Source organism: Gadus macrocephalus, chromosome 17, assembly GCF_031168955.1.
Source record: "Gadus macrocephalus chromosome 17, ASM3116895v1".
Lineage (NCBI taxonomy): Eukaryota > Metazoa > Chordata > Actinopteri > Gadiformes > Gadidae > Gadus > Gadus macrocephalus.
The window spans coordinates 6,049,678-6,076,957 of NC_082398.1; the positions used below are offsets into that span (position 1 = coordinate 6,049,678).

General features: G+C 47.7%; 4 protein-coding genes across 6 annotated transcripts; 1 reads left to right on the plus strand and 3 right to left on the minus strand.

Annotated features, from left to right (window-relative positions):
• Positions 1-646: 646 nt before the first annotated feature.
• cd68 (CD68 molecule) lies at positions 647-23,732 on the minus strand. 3 transcript variants are annotated; one of them, XM_060035777.1, is made up of 7 exons: positions 23,722-23,732; positions 5,411-5,504; positions 3,818-4,488; positions 3,358-3,480; positions 2,817-2,886; positions 2,173-2,343; positions 647-1,587 (listed from the first exon to the last, which is right to left on the minus strand). In XM_060035777.1, the coding sequence occupies exons 2-7, from the start codon at positions 5,457-5,459 to the stop codon at positions 1,448-1,450; spliced, it is 1,224 nt and encodes a 407-aa protein (XP_059891760.1). In that variant the 5' UTR covers positions 5,460-5,504; positions 23,722-23,732; the 3' UTR covers positions 647-1,447. The 3 variants fall into 3 exon arrangements, with proteins under 3 accessions (XP_059891760.1, XP_059891761.1, XP_059891759.1); XM_060035778.1 differs by lacking the exon at positions 23,722-23,732 and having other exon boundaries at positions 3,818-4,255; positions 4,322-4,488; positions 5,411-5,572; XM_060035776.1 differs by lacking the exon at positions 23,722-23,732 and having other exon boundaries at positions 5,411-5,572.
• On the plus strand, positions 7,554-10,199 carry ing2 (inhibitor of growth family, member 2). The gene is made up of 2 exons (XM_060035785.1): positions 7,554-7,851; positions 8,799-10,199. Exons 1-2 carry the CDS (start codon positions 7,704-7,706, stop codon positions 9,512-9,514), a joined length of 864 nt encoding a protein of 287 aa, XP_059891768.1. The 5' UTR covers positions 7,554-7,703; the 3' UTR covers positions 9,515-10,199.
• Positions 10,843-15,172, minus strand: si:ch211-212k18.6 (uncharacterized). The gene is made up of 8 exons (XM_060035786.1): positions 14,781-15,172; positions 14,241-14,374; positions 13,640-13,776; positions 12,867-13,015; positions 12,368-12,574; positions 12,136-12,230; positions 11,882-12,006; positions 10,843-11,487 (listed from the first exon to the last, which is right to left on the minus strand). Coding segments are annotated over exons 3-8 (804 nt in total). The 5' UTR covers positions 13,641-13,776; positions 14,241-14,374; positions 14,781-15,172; the 3' UTR covers positions 10,843-11,260.
• LOC132445744 (NACHT domain- and WD repeat-containing protein 1) lies at positions 19,536-21,282 on the minus strand. Its single transcript, XM_060035860.1, has 4 exons — positions 21,055-21,282; positions 20,521-20,660; positions 20,246-20,374; positions 19,536-19,753 (listed from the first exon to the last, which is right to left on the minus strand). The coding sequence occupies exons 1-4, from the start codon at positions 21,156-21,158 to the stop codon at positions 19,536-19,538; spliced, it is 591 nt and encodes a 196-aa protein (XP_059891843.1). The 5' UTR covers positions 21,159-21,282.
• Positions 23,733-27,280: the final 3,548 nt, after the last annotated feature.

Consider the following 27,280-nt stretch of genomic DNA (forward strand, 5'->3'; position numbering starts at 1 on the left):
ATCCTGGCAAAAAGTGTTATCTTGTTTATTTTTCGACGGGGTTTCACCCTCAAATTCCACTTTTCTCAGGGTGTCATTTTTTGCCAAGTAATTTGAAAGTTCCATTCAAAAGTGGCGGCTAAGATAATACACTGAATATTGCATTTTAGGTTCACTTGTCTGTTCTAAAAATCTGTTCAAAAAGATGTTGACGTCACTGCTTTACGGCAAGTTCTGAGTCACTTTGCCACTTAAGCATATATTATATATATAATATATATAATATACTATATATATATATACATATAATATATAACAATTAACTTCGACGGAAAGTCCTCCTTAAGATAATGTTTCTGATTCTGCTTCAGCTTTAGATGCCATCAAGCATCAGTCGCAAGTCTGTCCCTGACCAATCAGCTTTCGTTAGCAGAATGCTAGAATCTACAATAAAATCTGCGATATGTAAGTAGCTTATAAGTAGGTGAAAGAGATCGTCCCCAGTGGAATTCTAATGGAACTGCAACCAAGTTCGAAGGAATGGGGCTCAATAGAGTGACAAGGCTCTCCATAGACGGGCTTTGATTGGAGGGGGTTGGGGAAGTGGGTGGTAATATTCAGAAAAAAGTGTTTCATGTATGCATTTTTCAGATAGAAAAACACGCAATCAGACTGAGTACTTTTATTAAAAATGATTACGGGAGGCTGTATATAAATGGTCTTTATCAGTGGGAAAGACATATTACAAAATGGTCAGTGGCCTAAAGTGATTTATTTCGTGAAAAGCTGGACTCATGGATGAAATCTAGGACATAACATAGCAACAAAAGTGCACTTTTAAAATAATAATGTGTTTCGTGGTTTGTACAGTAATAAAGACAGGCAGAATTAGCAGATGCACATTCGTTTTCACATTAAGCTACATTCAGACACTGGCTGCTTGTTATGAGCATTAATCTCAGTGCAATAAGGTTTCGCGAAGAAATGATGTTCCCTTAACACAAACCATGCGTTACATTATTCCCTTTTTAATCACAAGCACATTGTCCCTGCTCAAATTATATGACTCTATTTTGGATATCAAAGCACAACATTCTATCACAACAAAACAATCAACCACTCAAAAAGATTTGCAGCTGGACATTTTGAAATAGATGAAACCGTGTCAGAGTGTGCGTTTGCGTATTTCGGTCATCCAGCAGTGATTGGTGAGGACGTAATGATGCTCCATTATGCCACTAAGGGGGAGCATTGTAGAAAAACTAGGACGTTATGATCCACGATGTTGTCGAAAAAGTGGACACATCACACACATATGCAACGCTTACTTCTGGAACTACGTCTAACTATTGACCCCACCTCGTCAACAGTCACCAAACGTAGCCAATTAGATAATAATAATTGCGTAGCCTTTGTTCAGAGCAGTTTGATATAGCATATAGCATAGCCACTCCGGACGGGGTCAAGCTCAAAGTGCCTGATAGCCGTTGGCTCTCCTTCTTCTGCCCACTACGTAGGCCACCACCACCACGATGATGAGTACCAGGAGGATGACCCCCACAGCGATGGCCACGCTGTAAGTGGGGACGTCCGCCGGGCAGGGGTCGGCTGAAACACACAGGGAGACGCACGCATACGTTAGATGATCCTAGCTCCTCCCCCCGTTTTCTCTAACTGTTGTTTTTTTGCGGTGCCATTTCGTGGTTGTCTTATCTTTTGCGTTTTTGTCATCTTTGCACCTTATTTCATGCGGCTGTTTTTTTCTTTGCAGTTGGACCAAAATAAATCCCTGTATTTCTTGTCTCAAAACCTTTCTGATTCTGATACACAGGGGCAGGTGTGGTCAGATAAGGATGGTAAGTAAATAAGGAACCCGAACAATTAGCCATAATTACACACTATTGTTCCCTTACACTTAAACAAATCATTTCCTTGATTTGTGTTGTGTTTCTCATGTTCTCTATTATCCCCAAGATAACAAAAGTAATCCTTATGAATGGTTGTTTTTCTTCTTCTTACTCAGTCCTTATTTCCTCATTTGTCTGTGCTCAGAACCAGGATGTTAGGCTGCAAAGTAGATGCCTCAATCCTACCCTGCTGTAAGATCACATGTCTGCTATGTCTGCTTGCTGCTCCTCTAGTGTACCCGAGCGTTTGTGCAAAAAGAGAAACATTTAGATTTGGAAAACGTACAAACGCCAAACTCATTGCTTTTGGTGAAGTTGAAGGCCTGCATCCGGTCTTGATTGACGTCCAGGTAGAGTCCCTTGCCCATGTAGATGGACTCGTTCCTACAGGAGTAGGAGTGACCCACCTGGGCAGCGAACAGATGCAGGGAATCGTTGCGCTGGGAGTACTTGACAGCTGAAAGAGGCCCCGAAAAGCACAGTCAACAACAGTGTGGTGGCAAAGTGTCTAATGGTCTGATCCCATTATTGTGTCTGACTCGTTTGTCTGCTTGACAACGAACAGAGCTCAGCAGGGAGTGTCATCGGATCTATTAATAAACAACAAAAAATGTTTATGTCGGTCCCGCAAGGGAACTTGTTGTCGAGTGTGAATGGATCTAGTTTGGGAGTGTTTCTCCGCTCACACATTGATATCGGTTAGTGTTGTGCCATAGCGACCGGGAGCCCGAAGGGGCCGACAGCTGATCCTCCCGATTCGACTCGATCACAAGTAGTCTGACAATTTTGTCAATCATTAACTGGCTGTAAACATACTATGTCAAACATAGGCCACCAGCCTTACGACAGACACCAGCCAGTCACCTGGCTGTGACCAGGGTGCTCTCTGGTCACATGCGGCTTAGGGCGGGGCAGGTGGAGTTTGCTTACCTGCTGGGCCGAAGGGGTAGAAGAGGCTGAAGGACAGTTCCTTCACATAGACGCTATTTCCGGTGGTGTTCTGGAAAGAAAACAGATAAGAAGACACGGGTTAATGAGTTAACAGTGAAAGCGTTTGCTTTTTTTTTTTTGACATGGATGTTGACATTGCAATAAAAAAATCTGGTTATCATGGTCAAGTCTTGTGATTTGACCCAAGAAAGCTCACGTGGAATGTGATGCACAACCACAGATAGATACCACAGACAGGAAGTTTCCATGTCACATGTTAGTGACTAGTATTCTCAACAATACATGACCACTACCTTAAATTTGTATGGAGGGTTCCCTTATGAAAGTACCTACATTGCTGAATGGTTATCTTTCATTGTATTAAATATTAACACCCTGGCAATAAAATAAAACCTTTTCACACTTTCACACTCAACGTACGAATATCAAGGTTAAAAATGGTAGAAGTTATCTGCCACTAATACAACATTTATTGTCATTGTTACAGACTTCATTTCCGTTATTGATAGGCCATAGTTACCTTCTCGTATATGAACAATATGAACCCTTCCCCAAAGGTAATGTTAAGAGAGGCAGTTTTTTCCTGACAAGCTGAAGAGGTTGTATTCGTCAGGACTGGCTGAACAATAAAGGTTCCGTTGACCTTGATGTAGAAAGAGAGAAACAGGTTATTTTTATAACGTATCAAATAGGAAGCAGAAAGTAGGATTGCGGTTAAGAACTTAATAAATGTTGGTTCTGCCGAAACATCAGAACATTACGACTCTCATGAAGCTCTTGGTAGCAGACTTTAGAATCAGGATTATTCTCTGTTACGATACGATATCTAGGTGACATAGGTGTGACGGCGGTTCTGGTGGAGTTTGCAGTTGTTGGTGCACTTTCAGAGATAGTGATAGCCGCCCCGAGTTGCAAGGGTGGATCCCTGGTGCGGGTTGAGCTAGGTGCAACGTTTGGAAAGAAAGTGTGTGCTACTTTACCTTGTCAGACACCAGGCGGATCTGTAAAGCCATTTGAGCCAGCTGACATATGGAGCCGTTTTTGGTGATGTTGTATTTTCCCATGATCAAGTGGGCAGAAGGTGTTGGTGTGGGAGGCAACGGTTTGACGGTGGTGGTGGGCTTCCCAGTGGTTGTGGTGGGCTTTGCGGTCGTTGTGGTGGGCTTTGCAGTCGTTGTGGTGGGCTTTGCGGTCGTTGTGGTGGGCTTTGCGGTCATTGTGGTGGGCTTTGCAGTCGTTGTGGTGGGCTTTGCAGTCGTTGTGGTGGGCTTTGCAGTCGTTGGGGTGGGCTTTGCAGTCGTTGTGGTGGGCTTCCCAGTGGTTGTGGTGGGCTTCCCAGTGGTTGTGGTGGGCTTTGAAGTTGTTGTGGTGGGCTTTGCGGTCGTTGTGGTGGGCTTTGCAGTCGTTGTGGTGGGCTTTGCAGTCGTTGTGGTGGTCTGTGCAGACGTTGTGGTGGGCTTTTCCGTTGTCGTGGTGTTTGGCTGTATCGTTGTCGTGGTGATTGGCTTTGGTTTCGTGGTGTGCCGTTTAGTTGTCTTCTTCTTCTGCTCCATTGTGTTTGCCAACTCTTCGGCCCCCACTTGAGGAGTGCTGAACTGGAACTCAGCGATCGCCGGGGCAGGAGGGCTGCTTTTTATAAAGTCCTCAGCAACTGTAAGATAAGACAATTAACTAAGGTTAAGTGTCCTAGGCTTGGGCTTAACTAACGGTATGCTCTGTGTTTTAAAGAAATTGTTCTCAAACTATATTTAATAATGTAACCCTCTAAGATATTTTTCCAGCCTACCCCTTTCACCAGCACAAAACATTCTGAATAGGGAGGGCCAAACGATGACATTATTAAATAGCGTCATGTTTTTGAGAATACGTAAATGGAATGGATGTTACAAATACTTCGCTTAGAGAGACACATTGGGCTTGTCGTTCACTTATTTTTTGGTCCTTCATTGGGAATATTTACCACCCTTTAAATCACACACATCAAGTGGCAGTATTCTGATTCGACTAATTATATGAAGGTGGAATTATTTTACAATTGTTAATTTCCCAAATTGAAACAACAAAGGTTAACTTTTTTACATTTACTAAGTACCCCCTGCACCTCCTCAAACAACCCCAAGGGGTACACGTAACCCACGTTCAGAAATGCTTTCATAAAGCATCGAGTAAAAGTGGAACGTATGACTTTATGACAGATTTGAGCCTGGAATTCGTATTTATCAGTAAAGGAAACTCGCTAAACGCCATCACGCACGTTTCAAACAGATAGGATTATTGTCAGCATTTTAAAGTCAATAGAAAAACGGGAAGTCACACAGGCTACTGTGAAAACTACGAAACCTAACACCTTCAACCAAACTCATCAAGCGGTCTCATGCCTGCTCGACATAAACCGTTCAATGTCGAGTTGCGTGCTTTCCTATAGGAGCCTTACTCCACATGCAGTCAATCAAGCGTATAGGTATATTATTATAAGCTCTGAACATGGTTATATTAAAATGACCTCACAGAAGTCTAACACCATACAATCCTAATTTACTTAGAAGTTTTTATTTAATGTGAATGTGACTTACCCGAAGCAGCAGTGCACAAAACAACCAAAAACAAAAGTCCGCACTTCATGGTGGCTGGAGATCAGGCCGACTAACCGTTGCTGAGAGTGAAGTGTCACACACGACTCGCTCAAGAGACTGCACGCAACTCAATGTGGAAGCAGGCTGTGCTGAGCTTTTGTAAAATCCAGGAAACGAAACGAAACTAAAATAGGCCTATGGTGCATGTGAACGTTTGCTGAGCAAACGTGTCATAGGACAACCTGATTCCGCCATTTAACAGTAAATGAAACCAAACAGATAGATGACCTTACCCTTAACTAGGCTATATCTAAATGACCGCTCACCCAACTTGTGAGCCTATAACTCAATTTGTGAATAGTATGTGAGTTACGTTTTTTTTTGTCTATTGGGGTGGCTAGGTGGCTGTTTTTGTTTATATATTAAAAAAACAAACATTCCAATGCTTGTTGTTGAAATGGATTTGTCGTAACAAATGGGGGGGAAATAATCCAAAATAAATATAAATGTGAGGGGGCCACCGTCGTTTACTGAACGTAACAATGCAAAACTTTATTGTAGGCCTATACGGAGGAAAATGGCGAGGCATTGTAAGATGTGAAAAGACACAGACCACGCTCACAGACCAACCCATGAACTGCTGGATCGAGTTCTGACCCCCGACAGACATGCACCCCCCCCCCCCCCCTCCCTTGCCTAAATGCGCACGCTGCATAGCGCGTTTCCTGCCTTTTGATGGCAACACATTACACATAATAGCCTACTACGACTGTTATTACAAACCTGCACAATTAATTTTTTATTAAACCTACATTTCAGTACAGTAATGTATTGTATTATGTATGCATAAACCACTAAGTAGCCTAAGCGTAATGTCTGCGAGTGACTTTAGGTTAGTAAGTTTATTCCTCATGCCCTGCTATATATTATCATGCCTCGGTCCAGTTCTAAATCATCGTATCATATCCGGTTCAATCGCGTTTCATAATAAAGGTCCTGCTAGCTGAACCAAACATGTACAAGAGGAGAATCCAAGGGGAGAACAAACTGAAACTTTTTCAGTCAGATCAAATACGTTCAGTACCAAAAATGGCCCTGGTCCTCTGTGTGTGATAACGGTTACAGTGCTTGTCATTCCACTACATTGCATGAGCTGTATCTTAAAAGTGTCTCTAGTCTCGAACTTAAGCATCTCAATAATTGTCTAATGATAGCAGTTTGGAAGTCTTCTGCTTCTGCGCAATGTAAATATTGACTTACAACTAATAATATTCTTAATTGTACAACATTTTTCGATATATAGACTAGCACTTTTAATATTAATAAGGTGTCTGAGTGCATAAAAAAACATCAAAATATAGCTTGTGTTTAATTAAACCACCTCAGAGCCGAGCGAATCCCCTGCCATGGGACTATACCAGAAAGACTCGTCTTTAACCGATATTATGGTTAATTTGAGACTAATCATATCTCCCTTCCTCCCTAAGTCGTCCCTCGTTTCTCCGGGTAGGCCTACTACTATAACTTTTGTTCTGACACTATTAAACCGTCGTAGTTAAATGTTTTTATTTTGCCATCCTCAAAAAGCAGGTAGAGGAGACACATTTATGGTGAGTAAAGCAGAACCAGACCACAACAAAATATAATCTATATGGCTTTCATTTACTTTGGACACTCGCATCTCCCCTTCTTAAGATGTAAGTTTGTTTGAAAACTGAATTAGAGTTACCATCACTTTTAAACACATTCATTGTATGCACGTGCTTTCTGGTAACGTAAAATTGCAATACACCAAGTTTTAGGTCACAAACACATTAAAGTGTAAAAGGGTTTATCTCGCTTTGCAAAGCATTTTGGGCTAATACAAAGGTTGGCCACAAATCTCATGCTGGCATTCGCCCATAGTGGCCTTGTTAGCAATGAAGTAATTCATTAGCTGTTAATTCTTCTTAGGACGGTTAGGCCTACATTATATTATTCTGTCCGATTCATTCACTGTACTGTACATCTTGTGTTGGATATGTTTGGTGGTTATTTTCCCGGGAAATCTGTAAACCAATCATAATGCGAGGAGGCATGGGACCACGCCCACTGTACGATACAACAGGCAACAACGGTGCATTACCATAAAAGGAACATGTTTGCACATGCGCAGTGGCGTCAGTTTTGTTTGAAGTGAACTGCTGCTTGGAACTGCCCAGTAAGCACGAAAGTCGATAAGCAGAGCATTCAACACCACATTTGTTCGATTCCTTGATATATCAATCTAGTGCCTCTATGCATCGTAGGAACGATGTTAGGCCACCACCACTATCCAAATGCGGAGAAATCCCAACAATTGATCAACTATGTGGAGGATTATCTGGAATGTGTTGAGTCCCTTCCTCTGGACATACAAAGAAATGTTTCTCTGTTACGCGAAATAGATTCAAAGTATCAAGGTAAGACATTGCCCTTTTCTACCAACCACAATGTTTCTGTTTCGATGTGTTAACTTGCAATCGTCTTCTGAGTCGATGTGCAGAAATGGTGTGGCTTGTGTCTAACCATTTTGCAAACCCCACCGCCAGAACCCCCGCTCGCCTATAGCTCTGACTGACTTTATCTGTTAGAAATAGGCAATGTACGGACTGAATTACCGCAAATAAGAGCCAGACCGACGTCGGTAAACAACTTGTTTTGAACGCGACAGTGCAGAACAGCCATTTGTTTTCGCGTTGTTATCGTTTTTCAAGATGTATATGTGTATATATACGCAGCATGTGGCCCTTCAAACTTTCTCCCTCGAAGAAACATTATGTTATTGCGTGCTGAAATTGTATGTTTTGCACGTATGGTTTTGCGTTATTTTATTTTATGAATCGGGTTGTCGGAGGGCGTTCATCCCAGTTCATGGACGCTTGTGGTCGAAGGCAGGACAGTTGTAGTCCATTTTGCATGCACTCTGGTCATATGTACTGGCATCTTTGACCACTACACGGTTTTATGTATATGTACTTTGTCGATTTTGTCAGTCTTTATTCTCCGTTCAACTACGTCGACTATCGACTGCACAGCCGGATTATTCTTTTCTTTGAGGCGATCCAATGAACATTTGTTATTCGTCACTTCCTGGAGACGTATGCCCCGCCCTTCAATGCGGAAGAGCAGATTTTCCTCCTCCCTGAGTTTACAGCGGATACACACTGACCGAGCTCCAGACATGAACGAGAACCTCTGAAATACCCTGACAGCCATACACACAGACGCAGTCCAATTGCTTTTCTATTGTCTCATCATTACCCTTTATTTTCTAATCAATGTTACTGTATGTTTTGCAAAAAGTAGAAATTGGCATTGTGTTTTTTAAAATGTTAAATCCATTGGTTTTGTTGGGTATTTTTTGCAGAGGTGCTCCAGGAGGTCGACGACGTGTTTGAGCGCTACAAGGGCGAGCAGGACGCCGCCCAACGCAAGCGGCTCCAGGGGCAGCTGCAGCGCGCGCTCATCCTCAGCCAGGAGCTGGGCGATGAGAAGATCCACGTGGTCACCCAGATGACCGAGCTGGTGGAGAACCGCTCGCGGCAGATGGACAGCCACTCCCAGTGCCTCCAGGAGCCCGCCGAGTCGGAGCGGCCCCCCGCCGCGGTCGAGAGGCGCTCCGGGCCCCCCCCCCAGGAGCCCCCGGCGCCGCCCGAGCGCTCGTCCGCCCGCCGGCCCCGGCGCCAGCGCAACAGCGAGAGCCGGGACTCGTGCCACAATTCGGCCAACGGCTCGCTGGCGGACGACCCGGCGGACGAGCCTCCGAGCTCGCAGCCCCGCGAGAAGAAGTCCAAGTCGGCGAAGAAGAAGAAGCGCAAGGCCAAGCAGGAGCGCGACGCGTCGCCCGTGGACTTCGCCATCGACCCCAACGAGCCCACCTACTGCCTGTGCGAGCAGGTGTCCTACGGCGAGATGATCGGCTGCGACAACGAGCAGTGTCCCATCGAGTGGTTCCACTTCTCCTGCGTGGGCCTCACCTACAAGCCCAAGGGCAAGTGGTACTGTCCCAAGTGCCGGGGGGACAGCGAAAAGACAATGGACAAAAGCCTGGACAAGAACAGAAAGGACCGACGGTCGAGGTAGCTCAGCGGCGCTCCTTCCCTGCCTCGGCCCGTGAATGTGCGACAGACCCGTCGAGGACTCTTATGTACTGGTGCTTACCCCCCCTCCGTCCCCCCCCCTCCGTCAAAGGACTTGTTAGTTAGTGTTGTACGGTTACATCACTGGTGGTCATCGCTGGCTGGCTATAGCTTGGTTTTATAGTCAACGGAGAGGTCATCATGTTGTTGTTGTTGTTGTTGTTGTTGTGACATTTCCTCAGTCAGGGACAGCCATTGCCTTGTTTTGTTTTTTATTTGTTCCGTGAAACATTCTGGTTCTCAGTGTGAATGAGCAAAATGTGTATCCGTTTTGGTTTGCGATTGTTGTAGAAAACACTCTAGTTTAATACAAAGCAATGTCTTTCCATGTCTCTAATGAGTTATTTTTTATTGGAACGTCTGAACGGGTCATTCCTGAATCCATTGAAACCCTTCTGAACGTCTCTCAGCCTGATCAAGGATGCTGGAGGCCCGCATGATTCTCGGAAAATAAGCGTTTGTGTGTGACGTGTCTGAGGGGTCAGCATTAAGACCCTAGAGGAGCTCTACACCTCTCTTTGGACCTTGTTCGTATTGTTAAGCACTCCCTTGATTTCACTGTTTTTTTTGTACAACATAATGATATATATATATACAAAAATAAGCACATTAAAACAAAGTTAAACAGACGAGTGAGCAAACGTTTCACTGTTTCTTTCCCCACTAGGCAAAGGTGGTGATAACATTGAGTTTCCTTTGCATCGTTTTTACATGGTTTGCAGTCACACCTGGCTTTCATTTGTAATCAATCCCCAAATCCCATTGCTACAAATGTCTTTTCAACACTATTAAATTACGACTACTAATAACACTAATATTGTGAGTGAACCCATTTGACTCCTGTGGTCTAAATCACCCAGACTACTGATATAATCAAAAACAAGAAGCAATGACTCCGTTGTGCAAATCTACAATCAGGTGCTTGGAGAGGGCAAGATGGAGCCTTTCACATCCTCTTTGAACTGAATAACCTCAAACCTCTGTCGTCCTCGTGTTTCTCATTTTGCTGAGCGATCGTTGGGCCAATAGCCTAAAGTCAGGCCCTAGCTCTATACAGTGAATGTTTCTGGTTTTCTCTGGTATTCTGAGTGAAGGGGTCTCTCGAATCTACTCCGGCAGTTTCTGTCCCAAGAACGCCACCGATGTGTCTAAGCAGCCCCACCACAACCCTAACACTCCATCTTCATGTCCAAAGTGAGTATATTTGCACCGTTTTACATCAACATCACCCAAGTTAAAAATTGTACAACAAGTGCATGGTACACTCCAACATTCAGGCTCTGGATTCTTTATTAGAGTTGAAAGAAACGATTTGTCACAGTTGCAAAGTTTAACATTGAAAATAATATTAACAAAATACATCACACATGCTCTCAACGGACCATGGCTTTTGGTTCCCTGCTTAACATGAACATATTAATATGAATAACATTTTGAATTGGGACTCCAATGTCTGACCTGAGCCAGTGTCTATTTTGTCTTGCACAAGGCTGACCTCCGCCAGATGTACTGCACAGACAGCGATACAAGTGTTCGCAGAATGGTCACCTGAATCCACACAGGTCTCCATTCAAGTGTTTTCCACTGAAGGTGTCGTGGTACGCATTACAAACCATATTTTTTCTCCTTTTCTTTCTGTGGTCCGGTTTATTTAGCTTAAAATTAATATTTGAAAAACTGCCCTTAAAGTTTAGTTGTCCTCGTCCTCACTGCTGCTTGACTCTCCAAACAGATCCCCTTCGTCTCTGGTTGCCGTGGCGACGGACGGTGATGTTAGTCTGAGGCTGATGAGGGAGGGACTCTGGCTGAGGCCCAGCAGTAGCCCGCCACCCAGAGGCGACACACACTGGATGCGGGCGTCGGGTGAGAACACGGACACGACGCTCCCACGGTCCAGATCCCACAGGCTGATCTTGTCTTGGTGGTTAAACAACAAACAAAAGCAAACTCAGTCAATTATAATCTCAAACTGACTATTTAAAACCAGGGTCAATTGTCATCTCTAAACAATCCTAGCCCAGAACAGTGGGCATTCCTTACAATTTACTTTTATTTTTATTGCTTGAGTTTGACATTTACACTTATTCCTTCTGGTTTATCCAAATTTCAAGTGAGATTGAGGAATTAAAGTGTTTAATTTCTGCACAATAGCTGTATGAATACCATGGTATGGACACAATAACAGTTATCTAATACATTTAATAAACCCATTTAATAAATAGCTGTCCAAAGCCACCGAATTACGAAAATATCATTTTCGTTGCTTAGCCATTGACCTTTTAACCGTCTCTTTCGTTTCCCATTTTCTCACCTGAAAGCAGAAACGCTTTGGCTCCGCCCTCGGTCATATGAAGCCGGCTCGACACGCTGAACTTCAGGTCCCCGTAGCCAGAGATACACTTGTGTTTTCGTTTGAAAGGGTCCCAAACCTTCAGTCTGCAGACAGATACACGGTGCTTTACTAACAAAAGACCAGTCAAATGCAAAGAAAAACTCCTGGCGTTCACTGGTAACTTCAATGCGTTCACTGGTAACTGTTTGGGGAAGTTATGGGATATACTTTACTTGTTACTATCTGCGACCCCGAAGGCAACTCTGCTGGCGTTGTCCGTGACCGCTAAACAGCAAACGCCAGGCTCGTTTCTCAGCCTCTTTCTCACCTAAAGAAAAAAAACAAAAAAACAAGACCAAGATTGGCCGCTAGATGTCATTGTTGTCCAGGAAGACGGACACCGCGTTTCCACGACCCAGTTGTGTTGGCGGCTTGATCTTCACTTAAAGAACCGGGGCCACTCACGGTGCCCTTCCGCAGGTCCCACAGAGTGACGTAGGGGACGCGCTGGGTCTGACTGTAGTGGCTCAGCACCAGGTAGCCGCCGGACTGGGTCAGGGCCGCCGTCCGGAGGCTCAGCTGGGACGCCCTGTCCTCCAGGGTGTGGACGTGCTGCTGGGACGCCATGGCAAAGACGTTGAGGTGGTGGCCGAAGTAGGAGCACAGCACCACCTGGGTCGAGAGGGGGAGATAAATAGCAACGTAGAAAAAGCGACGTCAACTTTAAAGAGAGAAATAAAAAATAGCAACTTTCAGAAAGCGCTGACAACACTAGAGAGAGAAAAATATATTGAGAAATACGTTAAATAAAACGTAAAAATATTAAATTATTGATTGCATGAATCAATGAAAGTCATGAGCAACTGTGTCCATTACGTTGAAACAAAAAGGGAAAGATAAATATCAGTGTTGCTGTGCATCAAACACGACACGAACTCAGCCCGATTAGAAACGGCCTGTGAACCTGCTTGTCCCCGCTGAGGAGGTACTGGTCGATGGCGTTGTACTTCTCCCTGTCGATCCGGCTCTGCTCCTCTCTCTCCCGCCGGGCCTCCCGCTCCTGCCGCCTGCCCCTGGAGGACCGGCTCTCCGTCCTGAAGTCCCACGGCATCACTGAAGAAGAGGAACCATCCGCGTAACGCACACACTTTTACTGTTTCACTTTGTGTGGCCGACAAATGACACGGATTAGATTTCAACATTTCAGAAGTCTAATAGATGTGTTCAATATTCTGGGAGGCACGGATTCTTTTTGGGTATGAGTGAAGGGAGTTAGATGAGGATTTATGTGACGGCAGAGAAAAAAATAGAAAACGGTGAAGACGATGAAAGAAAGGAGAAAACATTGATAATTACATCAATCAATCATATCAATTCTATACATAAATCACTCTTCCTTTCAGATTGCTGAGGTTTGATGCTGGTGATGCTTCTCTGACTGTCCAAATCTGTGTGCTGTCCTCCACAATTGAACCCCAAATGTGACAACGTGACGTCGGCTCGCATGGCAATGATGCCAAACCGCACACTCAATCACAGCACAGCTCGTGATTTAGAGGGCAGGTGGATTCCCCGAACCAGAGAAAGAGATGCCCTGGTTGGTCGGAAATAGGTCTGAGGCGGTCTAAAATCGAATTCCTCCGGAGGGAGGCGCAGTCAACCAGAACAGATCATCTCACAGAGACCTTCCCTTCGCTCATAGCTTATGGAGGGTTGTGTCCTTTTGAACAAACTAACTTGTTTTCTCTTTGGTGGCTGTGGCCGGAGGCTGTGGCTCTCCCGAGACGCCGCCGGAGAGAAGGGACTCCTTGCGGGAGGGTTTGATCCGCTCCTTGATGTAGCCGGACTCCAGATCCCACAGAATCAGGTGATCCCTGCAACACGGCCCACAACCTCCTGAAAACCCTTCTGGTTTTGAAGGGGGGGACGCACCCAGTATGAGATCTGCAGCGATGGCAGCATTTGATGGTGAGGAGGCGGGTCCTAAACCCATTGCTGTGGTTGTAATGAGCCACAGGATTTCACCTGCCACTCAAACAAGGGTAAGTGAAATCCTGGTTTGGTGGACTTCTATTAGGCAATTAGTAATTGGCGATTAAATGAATCCGAAGCAATTCCGTTACTAAATGAGTGCTACACACTCGTTTGTAGTACGCAAATCCTTTGACCTTTTCTAACAAAAGAGATTTAAATGTCAACAGAACGCCCCCAGTTTTTCATTGCATCTCCCCGTTAACCAATTGACGTGTGGTATCGGGGCACGGGGTCACCTGCCAGCTCAGCCATGGGTGTGTGTGTGTGTGTGTGTGTGTGTGTGTGTGTGTTCCCCTGGTCTCACCTGGTCTCCGACAGGCCCAGGAGCACCCGTCCCTCCTCCAGGAGGCTGTACTCCTGCTGCAGACAGGGGACCACGTAGAGCCCCGTCTTCCTCCTCAGGTAACTCTTCTTCACCAGATCGTATATCAAGAGCGTCTGGAAAGCACACACGCGCGCGTTTGAGTGAACCCCCTGTTGTTAAGTTACCGACACGTTTGGGTTTCCTCGGAGCCAGTGTGAAGGGGCGTCGGCTATCGACATGAAGGCAGCGCCCGAGTGAGGGCGCAGCCAATAGGAAAAGACTTACAGAGTAATTCAACTTTTTGTGTTTCACAAACTATATCCCAATTTAAGAACTTTATCCATTTTGGTATTCCACAACACCAGCAACTTTACGTGACTTATCTCGGGGGTTTCCCTACCCTGAAAGAATTAAAAAAAGCTGTTCACAAGCCCTTACTTTGCTAGTTCACGTCTTGAAAGGCGATTACCGCGCCAACTCTAAAAAAAAACAAACAAACACCGCGGCGCGACGCGGGCGCCAGGCTGCCGCGCGGCTGACCTGGAACACGGGCGTGGGCGTGTCGGTGAAGGTGGTGGTGCCGCGGCCCGTCAGGATGTACAGCCTGAGGCCGTGGGTCAGCGCCACGTCGGTGGTCCCGTAGAGGCTGTGCTCCAGGCGGACGGGACGTCCCGCGCGGCGGCGGCGGCGGCGGGCCAGGTTCCACACGGACACGGTGCCCGCCCTCAGGGAATGGCAGACCGCGTATCTGCCAGCAGGGAGCGACCGATCAGACCCGTTAGGGCGGCAGGAGAACAGGGGAGGGGGGGGGATGGATGGCTGTTGTGTTAGAGGTGGTGTCGGTGCCTCCGTCGGTTCTCCTGTTCCCTGTCCTGGCAGGGGATGCGCACACAAACTACGATTTTCTTTCCGTCCAAAACCAGTGGGCCAATGTCACCCGACATGTAGGCTCTTGGAGGGTCACGAATTGTGGTGATATCCAGAATCAATCGCAGCACAATATCCACTCTCCTACTCGTTGTATTCCCCAGTCATGAGAACATGACAACATGACAACAACAACAAATATGTGAAGCACCCCATTCCGTCGTGAGATGAGAACCCCCTGCAGAACGTGCTCACTAAACATCTGGCTGGATGCAGGATGGGACTTGGAAGCTGCTGTCTTGCCATGCACACAGCAAGAAGAAAGAATAACCACAATCGTACAGTCTGTCTGAGGCGTGTGCCTTTCCGCCCACCTTGGGGATCCGCCCGTGTGAACGACCTCCCTGGTGCCGTCGCTGCGGGGCTTGTGCACGTTGTAGGTGAGGCTCTGGTCGTTGATCCGGGATGAGAAGTCCCACAGCCTCAGGTGCCTCTCTCCGGCGCACACGCCCACACAGCAGCGCAGGTTCCCACACAGACCTTTGGGTTCAGGTGGACCGCATGTCAGACAGACGGACACGGCAAACACCAAGATACTAGGATCTTATTTCAAACACATCTTTTCAGATTTCCGATTTCAATTGAATGTGTAGTATCCCAGCTTTTGCATCACTTTATAACTATAGTTACAAATATTCATTATGTTTATGCAACATCTTACCCAGTATATCAGTTTAAAGGTGACATATGACATACGACCAGGTGTGAGTGTGATTAGCCGCTACAAGACGTTTTGAAAATCGGCCTCTTCTGACATCACAAGTGGGGGCGTGTCCACCTAGAGATGTCCTGGACAGATCAGTCTACCAGCCCACCCAGTGGACTGTAGCAAACGTTGCTCATCTATCCGTCACACATCTAGGTGGACACGCCCACTTGTGATGTCAGAAGAGGCAGCGTTGCAAAACGGCTTGTAGCTCTGATCACACTCACACCTGGACGACCCCGATCCGACCTTCCCCAAGAGTACGCCACGAATACGGACAAAGACCAAAGCCGTGCACCGCGCAAACCGGGGTGCTCACTGACCCGTGGCCAGCGCTCCGGCCATGCGGGCCACGTGCTTGTGGTCCTCGGTCTCCAGGTTCCAGGTCACCACCTCGGTGACGCCCGTGCGGTCGGACGGGCAGAAGCCCACGGCGTGCGTCCCCGCGCGGTTCACGGCCACCTGGGAGACGGGGTCCTGGCCGCAGCCGAGGATGGAGCGCAGGTACAGGAAGGAGGAGGCGCTGAAGAGCTCGATGTGGAGGATCTCGCCGTCTCTCTTGTACGGGTACCTGATGGGTGTGCGGTCAGAGGGCGAGAACGAGGGGTCGTTTCTGAACATTTTCTGAGACTCGAGCAGATATTTGTTCAATGTATATACTGTTTATGTATGGTTTCACACTACCCCCGACCAATAGTCACCGACTGAGACATCAGGCCAACATGTTTGCGTTAGTTTGAGTAGTATATTATGCTTCGGCAAGCGTTCTACAGATAGAACGCTTGAGACTTAAAGATAATGTTTGTTGATCGTAAGAACCTGAGCAAATCATGGTTGAAAGGTAACACAAATTGAATGTCTGTCTGATTTTAAACTGAACGAACGGCAAAACAATCACAGTCGCACACATGGATACAACGAAAACCAGTCCTGTGGTATCGGACCTCAAAGCATAACTCGCCCCGATACATCTCATTTAGTAGCGTGCCCATAACTCATGCTCATGATTTACTCGTACGTAGCGCAGCTTCACGCGTTGGTGGATCGGGACGGACGCAGAAGTGGTAGGGATGTGTGTGTGTGTGTGTGTGTGTGGGTGGGGGGGGGGGGGGGGGGGTAGGACCTGCAGAAGAGGAGCAGGTACTGGGAGGTCATGTCCACGGCCTGTATGGAGGCAGCGGCGTGCTGCGCCGACAGCACGGCACTGACCTGCCCTCCCCTGGCACTGAGCACCGCCGCCTGGGTCCCTGATCTGAGAGAGAGAGAGAGAGAGAGAGAGAGAGAGAGAGAGAGAGAGAGAGAGAGAGAGAGAGAGAGAGAGAGAGAGAGAGAGAGAGAGAGAGGCTATAATTTGAAGGCTGGATAGGGTCAATATCACCAATATGATACACATATTAATAATAAGCCCACAATAATTGTACTTTATTCATATAAAGTTAGTGTTATATTAACAAACTAAGAAAACAAACTAATATGTAAATATTCTGTGACTTATATTAACCTACTGATAATTAATAAATGAAAAGATGGAACACGTATTGCTTATAAATAATAAAAGGACGAGAGGGAACAAGATGTGTTGGCCTTATTATTTATAGTTAATACGGTGTCCTGGTTCCAATTAATATTGATAAAGAGGTGATCACAATTGCAAACCTGTGTGCGGTGGACAGTATTACCAGCTTGGGTAACGATCACGTGAGATCACGGTCTTGATATCAACACCTCTCTACTGCCTTTGCGATATCATTTCCATGCTGGTATCTTTGAACCCCGGTCTGTCACTCATTAAGAAAGACTCTTAAAGAAGCGCCCTCTCTGTGAGGCCCGGGTTTGACACCACATTCTCCAAACGGGCGAACGAAACCTCAGAGATGGGTAGCAATTTGTAGGACTCTGTCCACATGGCACATGGCATTGTTGTTAATCAATGAATTAACTAGTTAATGAATTAGTTCATTGTTAATGTCATTGTCATTGCTTGTTTTAATGGAAGGCTTTGCTTTGCTTCAACGTTATCTACATTCAAGGATCATATTTTAAATTATTATTTCGGGAGTGTGTACGTGGAGACACCTTCTGTAACATGAGCTCAGTTTGACGTTGTTCCAGGCTTTACACGGGACACACACTAACACTACACTACACAAAGGGGGCTTGAGCAGTGTAGCGTACCTCCTTAAATACCCCCCGGCATCGTGCACATCGGATGGAGACACGCGTGACGTCGCTGGACACCGCCCTTCATCGGCGTCCCATTAAGCCATCACCCAAACAAATCACCCGCGGGTGCAGCGTTACACGGCCGGCACCGGAGAAGCAGGCTCTCCCTTTAATAGTGGATGACGGTGTTGGAAGCGTTTGGTGTGGTTTAAGGACAAGGTCACTCAGGGGGGAATCTTGTAACTCCCATATTGTAAATATTGGAACATTGGATTGGCGGTGATACAAGATTGACCAAGGCCCTGGTCGTTATTATTATTTACTTCTCCGCGCTAGCGCGAAGGAGCATATCCCGACCAAACACCTTTTTTGTGTGTGTGTGTGTGTTTAAGCGCTCACTCTGTGAGCCAACTAAATGTTATGAAAATGAAGTACATTCATTGTATTTAATGAATGTACTGACCTGTTTTTTTGTTTTTTTTCTGACCTGTAGGCGAAGAGGACATAATCCCTGAAGGAGTTGCTGGACAGGACGATGGAGCGGTCCTTGTGAATGGCCTGGGCCTCCAGCTCTATGTGGAAACAGCACAGCAGGGAGCACGATGCGGCCAGGTCAAACACCTAGAGAACACAAGAGCAGCCCACCGTCACCCCAAATCCACCCTCAGTCAAACACCTAGAGAACACAAGAGCAGCCCACCGTCACCCCAAATCCACCCTCAGTCAAACACCTAGAGAACACAGGAGCAGCCCACCGTCACCCCAAAGCCACCCTCAGCGCAGCCACTCCTAATGTTAAAGTAGCAGTAGGGGTAATGGTAAAGCAGTGGTAATGTTAAAGTAGCAGTAGGGGTAATGGTAAAGCAGTGGTAATGTTAAAGTAGGGGTAATGGTAAAGCAGTGGTAATGTTAAAGTAGGGGTAATGGTAAAGCAGTGGTAATGTTAAAGTAGGGGTAATGGTAAAGCAGTGGTAATGTTAAAGTAGCAGTAGGGGTAATGGTAAAGCAGTGGTAATGTTAAAGTAGCAGTAGTGGTAATGGTAAAGCAGTGGTAATGTCTAAGTAGCAGTAGTGGTAATGTTAAAGTAGCAGTAGTTGTAATGTTAAAGTAGCAGTAGTGGTTGAGTTAAAGTAGCAGTAGTAGTACTAGGCATTGTAGGAGTAGTAGCTATGGTGTTGAATAATCTACGACGGCGCTACCACAACCTTGACAAGACGACTTCCGTCGTAGAACGCCACAAGCAGCTGTCCCTCACACGTGGTGGTCACTATGGGAACGTCCACCGAGTCCTCCTCGGAGTACATGACCCGCCCAGTTTCTATTTCTCTCACCTGGTTGGTCACAAGACAGTGTCAGTTAGCATAAATGTGTGTGTGTATATAAAAGTTATCACTCCCCCAAACATTAGCCAAAATTGGCGATGTTACTTTGACGCGGGCAGTCTCTTGCTGTCTTCACAACGCCAGAATCGTACCTACAACGCCTTTTTAAAAACCCATCAGAATAAACTGTCGACCTGCAGGCTCTGTCCCGTGCAGACGACGAGCACGCTGTCGTCCAGCCCCAGGGTCAGGTGGTCGGCCGCCACGCCCCCCAGGGTCCTGACCACGCCTCTCTTCTCCAGGTCCCACAGATGGATGTCTCCGTCCGCCGCGCAAGAGACCGCCACCGAGGCCCCCCGCCCCCCTCCCAGGGCCGTGATGGGGGACGAGTGACCTGTGATGGGGGGGTGCAGGAGTGACTACAGGGGGGGGGCCGAAGTATTGGAGCCAAATCCTAAGCAGTCCGTTATACCAATTTCACTCATCATACCCAGGGTCCAGAATTAACAATCACAATGTCTTTCATCTGCCAGGGTGGAAAAATCGACTGGGCCAGCAATTGTTTTCAAACAGCGGCCAGATATTTCTTACATGCCACATGGCTGAATCTTAACTGCCATTGGCTGGTGGCTAGGTGTCGATTTTGGCCCCTGATCATTGCCCAGTCACTTTTTCATCCAAATTTGTTTGGAGTTGATAAAAACATGGATGGAATCCATGGACTTGTATACTCCAACTTATTTACTCAGACTAGACGCTGGGGGATGTGTCTAAACCACAAAACAATGGACGGGATTGCGTACCGTGTTCTTGGGCAGAACGGTCGAACTATTAACGCTTAAACCGTCTCAAACTCACGTCCATCCACAGTCTTGGGGGTGTTTACCTGCCAGGAGGTGGTGTGTGAGGCCACCAGGGGGCAGAAGGCAGGCGTAGGAGGGCACCAGGACCGGCAGAGAGGAGTGGGCACACTGACTCAGCAGGGCGTGGAGGTAGCTGAACTTCAGTGGGTCACCTGTCTCAATGAAACACAGACGCATCTTCAGGTCAGGAGTGGGTACGATACGACACTACTTCATTGACCCTAGATGGGAAATTCGTCAGGTCTCCCATCAAATGCCCTGACGTCCGCCATAACAAACCGGGGTTGTGATGTTGTACCTGGGGCCACTGGTTTGTCTTCAGCCAGTATTTGACCCAGGCGTCCTATGATCTGGGAGGCCAGTTGACAGGGGTCCTCCTCCAACACTGCACGGGACAGCGCCAGCGCCCCAGCTAGGACCTCCACATCGGCAATCACCCTGGCGACAGAAAGGACACGCACTCAGTCCATTGTGGAGGGAATTCAGAATCATGGAAAGCTGTAAATCTAGGGATGGAGAGAGGAAGTCCAAAAGACTGGGTCCTCCATTTCGCAAGTCAATCCCTTACAATAACGCATCAACTGTTTAATTCAGTGAGCTTGTAAGTGGCCTACTTTTATTTAAAAGCCTATCTTTGCCAATCGGTGTTCAAGTCCTTTGTTCTGGTCCTTTTCCCTGCGGGGGGGGGGGGGTTAAATTCTCAATCAAGAATTGATCCCATCAATTCAATCACATGGAATCAGACCCAGTTTTCCATCCCCTATGACGTGAACCTTTGTGTTCCAGGGGACCCAGCAGGTAGCGGTGAAGGACCTCCCACCCGTGGACTCACTTGTCGGGCAGCACGGCGTACTTCAGCTCCTCCTCCACGTCCAGGACCGACAGGCCCTGCAGCTTATGCAGCAGGAAGTCATAGCGGAACACGCACTGCGTCATGAAGGGCACGATCTGCCCCGAGCGCACCAGGTGGAACGGCAGGCCGTGGAGCTTCCTCAGGTTGAACACCCGGCTCTCGGCCACGCCCTCTCCCTTGCCCTCATCCCCCTCCCCCTCCTCCTCCTCCTCCTCTTCGTGCCCCGCCCCCCGCCGCCACGCCAGCGGCTGGAACGTGGCGGCGTGGCGCGTTCTCTCGCCGTAGTACCCGGCGTAGTCGGCGTGCGCGGCCTTGCGGGAGTCCTCCGTCTTGAGGTAGCGGTCGGCGCAGACGCGGCGCAGGGCGGAGTGGCTCCAGCGGTACACCCACGTCCCGTCCGTCCGGACCTCGCTGAGGTGGGGGCCCAGCGCACGCTTTAGCCGGGCCCACAGGATGTAGGGCACCCGGGAAGGGCTGGTCGTGGAGGAGCGGGACGAGGCTATCTCCTGGAGGACCTTTCTGTCTTTGGCCAACAGGCCTAGTAACTCCTGAGGTGGAGAGATGATAATATTAATGCTGATCTGTAAACAGATGAAAGCAAACAGGGGAGCTGCGGTTTTTCCATTGATAAAACCAATTCAATTTTTTGACATTTCTCGACCGATATCAACAAGCTGTTTTTAACATCCATATAACCGACCTCTTCCTCGCATCCTCCCCGCGAGACGGCCATGAGCGCGCCCACGCGCCTCACCAGCTGCCCCCCGTGCTCCCTCTCCAGCCGGGCCAGCAGGCCCAGGTAGAGGCCCTCCAGGGGGGCCGCCAGGGGCCCGCCGCCGCAGTAGGACGTCCAGAGGCGGCACTCCCAGAGCGCGGCCTCCAGGTAGAGGGGGGCGGGGCAGGACTCGCAGGCCGCCAGGAGCAGCTTCCACTGGTCGCCGCGGAGACGCCGGCCGCACGCCCGCAGCCCGCGCCCCAGGCCTGTCTGGATGTCGGGGCCGCTGAGGGGGGGGATGGTCAGCACGGCGGCGTGGGGAGACCCCTGAGGAACAGACACCGACGGAGGTTTGACGAGCGACTCGGGTTTGACGCTTTTGTTGTCGTCGGTGTTCGGAAACGTGCGAACATCATCATCACTGTGTAAAGATAACACTTATTCGGCTATTATTTATGATCTATTATTCAAATAATTAGAATTTGAATAATTTGAATTTGGCTTTGTGGCTGCGTTCTACTATTGAAAATAAATAAATACCAAAAAGCGATTGTTGCCAAACTGGATTAATAGATCCCAACCTCAGCCCTAACAATAAGGACCAAACTTTTGCCTCAAGTTACCCATCAGTTATGTTAGAGCCAAACTGATATTAACCTTACATTATTGTTACGATTATAATAATTACATTAACATCATATTATTCAAATTGTGGGGATGGTGATGGTGATGCATTCTATTCTACTCATACGATCGTAATTATCGCCCCCTCGCCGACCTGCAGGGCGGCGACGGCGGCGGCCGAGCCGGCGGCGGCCGACAGGAGGAGGTGGGCGTGGGGGGGCAGGGGCCCTTCCAGCCAGGACAGGTCCGCAGCGCGCTCCTCCTCCGACAGCTCGTCCAGGCCGTCCAGCAGCAGCACCGGGGGTCTGGCGGCGGACCCTCTGCCCAGCAGGGAGAGGAACTCAGCCCTAAGCTGGGGGAGGCCCTGCACACAGAGGAGAGGTGTGGTAGTGGGGTAGCAGAGGGCGTGGGCTGGGGGAGGAGCACCAGGTCTACCCTGGCTGAGGTCTACCTCATCCCTAACTCTCCACCTCAAGCTGGTGTGTAGTGAGCGTTCTGGCACCGATTGGCTGCCGTGCATCACCCAAGTGGGTGCTACATATTGGTGGTGGTTAGTGAGGTCCCCCCTTCACTTTAGGCGTCTTTGAGTGTTATTAATTATTATTATTATTCATGTTTAACCTCCGTTTTCCTTTTATTCCTAGTCTGTTTTACATAGTTTTGAATGATGACTATATGCTCTGTAAGGTGACCTTGGGTGTCTTGAAAGGCGCCTCTAAATTAAATGTATTATTATTATTATTATTACCCTGGCTGAGTCAAGGCCAGGCCTCAAGGACAGACCCTCCTCCCCACGGAGAGTGACACTGGAGGTACTTCCTGCCTACTGCCGTCAGAGCTTTCATTGCATCCTTGGACTAAGCTAGCAAGAGGCCCAACCGACACCAGCTACTTGAATGAATTATAGTTGTGTTTTCTGTAAGCAGGTTCCAGGGAAGGTAAGTACTTCATCGAGGTACAGTAATGCAGTCAAATGTAAACATTTGAATTGCAGAAAATAATATTCATAGACATGTACATAAGATATAACTAGAACCTATCCACTCAGATCGTGGGATTATGACACATTCATTTCGATATGAACTATTGATCTGAACGTTGCACAGTGATGAAGTCCGGGGGTTGTGAGTAGTGCAGGCATCAGCACCACATCCACACTGAACCGGTGACGGATGTTTACTAGGGTATGAACCCCCGGGTACCGTAGAGAGCTGGCTGTGAGGGGCAGCGTAGGCCTGGGCCAGCTGGAGACACAGACTCTGCAGGACCAGGCGGATGTTCCTGCTCTCGCCGGTGAGGCCGATGAAACACACGACCTCCACGGCTCTGAGACCAACGGGACAGGAGGGGGGAGGAGGGGGAGGGGTTTTCAGGGACACCTTGTGGAACGCACCGTATGTTTGTATATACAGTGTATCTGTGAGCATATCATTTATAATATTAAAATATTATTGATTCCCAGGACAGGAAATAAGGGTGTGACGGCAAAAAGGATAGCAGTTGCAGAAAATCTAAAGAAAAAATATGTTTATTTTATAATTTAAATGAGAATCAAATACAAAACAATATAAGGCAGAAAATACATGATAATTGAATATATAAAAACATATAATATAATGCAGCATGTTATGGTGAACTAATACCCGAAAATACGGCATAGAGAGATGATAGAGAATTCTATCAATCTGTCTTTATCCAGATTGACGATGATGATGGGGGGGGGGGGGGCTCACCCAGGTAGACGAGTGCAGAGTAGCTGTGAGGCCCTGGCCAGGACGCAGCTCTTCCCCGAACCAGGAGCTCCCAGCAGCAGCAGGGGCCCTCGCCCCGCGGTCTCTGCGGCGGCCCTCTGTACCTCAGACAGGAAGTCCTGCCTCAACAGGCACTTCCTGGCTCTGAGAAGGGTCACCACACCAAGCCGTTAGCATACTGGAGTCTTATCAAAGCCTAGGAGGTTATAAGGAGTGGTTCTCATTGTCTATATACTTAATATTTAAACTGGGTAAAAGGTGCGGTAAGTAAAGTTCAAGAGCTTTATTCGTTGTGTTATTTGTTAGAGAAGGCCTACTGTGGGGTATGATGGAGGGAAATGCATGATGCGATTTTAAACTGCTCCCGGCTCATCTCTGACCAATCAGGGCATCTCTTTTGTGATTGGTTTGGGGAATCCATCTTGCCTATCAATCACAGGTACGTGAAATGCAACACTTCGAGGGGACGTTTCTGCTCTTTAACTTCTCTCGCTATTTACTACTCTCGTATCTAACATGCGGCCCCTCTGAAAACAGATTAATGCATTTATGTGCAAGAGAACAAAACGATAACGGCTGCCGTGTTTTAAATGAACCTCCGTTACTACTGCATGAGTAGAGAACGGTTCTAAGAGACTTCCCCTTTGAGGGAGCGAACCACAGTGCAGTGGAGACAGATGGTGACCCGTGGTCAGAGCGGGTCCACTTACAGGGCGTCCCGGTGGTCTCTGTGGTACTGGACCTCTTCCCACAGCCGGCGCTTCACCTCTTTCCTCCTGACCACGTCAAAGGGCTCCCGGGCCTGGCTCACCACCATGGCTCTGGCGGACGGAGATCACAGAATGCCGCATACGCAGCCTTTAACCTCTATGGTGTGGATATTTCATCCAAATGTGTTGATGCTTTAGTATTTGGCGTTTTTGTGGGACACAGCGATATGTGGCGCACCAAAATAAATATTTAGGTTTGACATTACGATGGTTAACCTGATGGTATTGATAGATGTTGCTGGTTGTTGATTGTTCACACTTAAAGTCACATGACTCTGGGAGGAGCTGGGGGCGGAGCTAACAGGACATTCCAAGTGGAGGGAGATTCAAGTAGGAAGTGAGTGTGGTTGGAACAGGGAATGGTTTTGCCAGCACCTTTACTTCAAAGTGATCTTAATGGATTCTCCAGCTTGTGTGTGTTGTGGAGTGTTCCCTAGAATCATCCCTTTGCGCTTCTATCTACTGAGTGGCATTGACTTGCTTCAAACTTTCCCATCTCCTCTCCTGAACGGTGAGTTCAACCTGTTTGGATACTTTTACTTTTTCCTCTCGCTATGCAGATTACTATTTTGGAGGATTAGCCAGACCATTCTTAATGAGCAGATACTTTGTTTTTTTTACATTCTGCTGAGGTTTTGAGTTTCTTTTGGCATTTTTGAAGAGATTATGTATTTGTGAATTTTGATGGGTATTTCGGTTGGGACTTGGACAAGTTGAACGTTACTATTTGAATGAACTGTTTTGGTCTGAAGCCTTTGGCGCCTAAGTCATTGTGTTGGCATATGTTTTAGAATGCAACGTTTTCACAGAGACTTCATCGTAGGGCAGACCTGATTATGGGTCTGCTACCCATATGACACAGGTAGCAGAATAAACTAGTGAAGATATGTCTACCAAACGTGCTCTGGTAGATAAAGGAGCACACCCATAATGAGTGTGATGAGAGAGCTGTGTCTGTCCCACGCTCACTCCTCGGTGAAAGAACCGCCAGCTGACCGTCTGTAAGGCTGCCTACTTGTTGAGGGAGCTGAGGGCCGTCCGTTTGAAGTGGGCGCAGATGCGCTCGGTGTAGAACTGGTGGGACCGGTTGTGTTCGGGGTCCAGACCCCTGCGACCCCAGCCCACGTCCCTCTCGTAGATGTTGGTGTGGCGCAGCTTGATGGCGAGAAACGAGACAAAAAAGCAGCCACAGGTCAAATGCATAGAGGTAAGAGACAAGCCCCTTGATGGGGGAATGGAGGCATTAGCTACGCTATCGTCCAGCCGTTGGTCTCGCGCTCACAGGCGATACAGCACATCTCTGGCAGGGGGTGGATCGCAGTTCCGGAATGATGTTGCTAAGCAGACTTTTATTTCACTTTATATAAGGAGCTGAGGCATTATTTTTATTGTCTCAGCACAAAGACGTGTGTGTGTGTGTGTGTGTGTGTGTGTGTGTGTGTGTGTGTGTGTGTGTGTGTGTGTGTGTGTGTGTGTGTGTGTGTGTGTGTGTGTGTGTGTGTGTGTGTGTGTGTGTGTGTGTGTGTGTGTGTGTGTGTGTGTCAGACAGTGGAGTCTTTATGCGTGTACCCCCGCATGCTCCCAGGAGCCTAGTGTTGACCACCAACCCGACATCAAGCCAAGAACAATCATCTAGATCAGTCGTGTAGCCAGTGCCTAGTGTGTAGTGTGTACCGCCACCTTTAAAAGTCGCCTGGTGTACAGCAGCCTTTAGCGTCGCACCACGAGTGTCCTCTGCCTCCGTACCTTATCATAAACCCGGCCCGTGAACCTCTGATGCGCCGCGGCCAGCGCCGTGTTGACCTGCGGCCGTCCCTTCATCAGGTCCACGTAGCGCGCGGCGTGCTCGTTCTTCAGGTTGTAGTACAGGTCTGGGATCAGCCTCTTGTAGCAGTGGCAGTGCTGCTCCGGCGGGCAGCCGTCTCCGAGGGAACGCAGACCCTCCTCCGTCTCCCAGTCCAGGACTACAACAGACGGACGTCACTGCATTCAAGTGTGGGAGTTTGGTATCAATTGGATCAGAGGTTCCCAGCTTGTGGGACGGTTGCCATCGGGGGTATGCGAGGGACCCCCAGTGGTGTGCCATGAGTCAGAATCAACCATTTATAAAGTTAATTTGAAATTATATCGATCTTATGATTTGCAATGGCTTTTTTATGACTCCTAAAATGGGCTGAACTGACTGTAGTCATTTAGGAAGTTGACAACTGAGTACCCCTTTTAGTAAATTGTGTTTAACTGGTAACATTTATAAAGTAATCCTCATGGTTGAATGACGGAACTGTCAAATAATTACTGTTCCACTATTGCTGTGGCATCTAAGATAGTGACTCGTTGGGTAATAA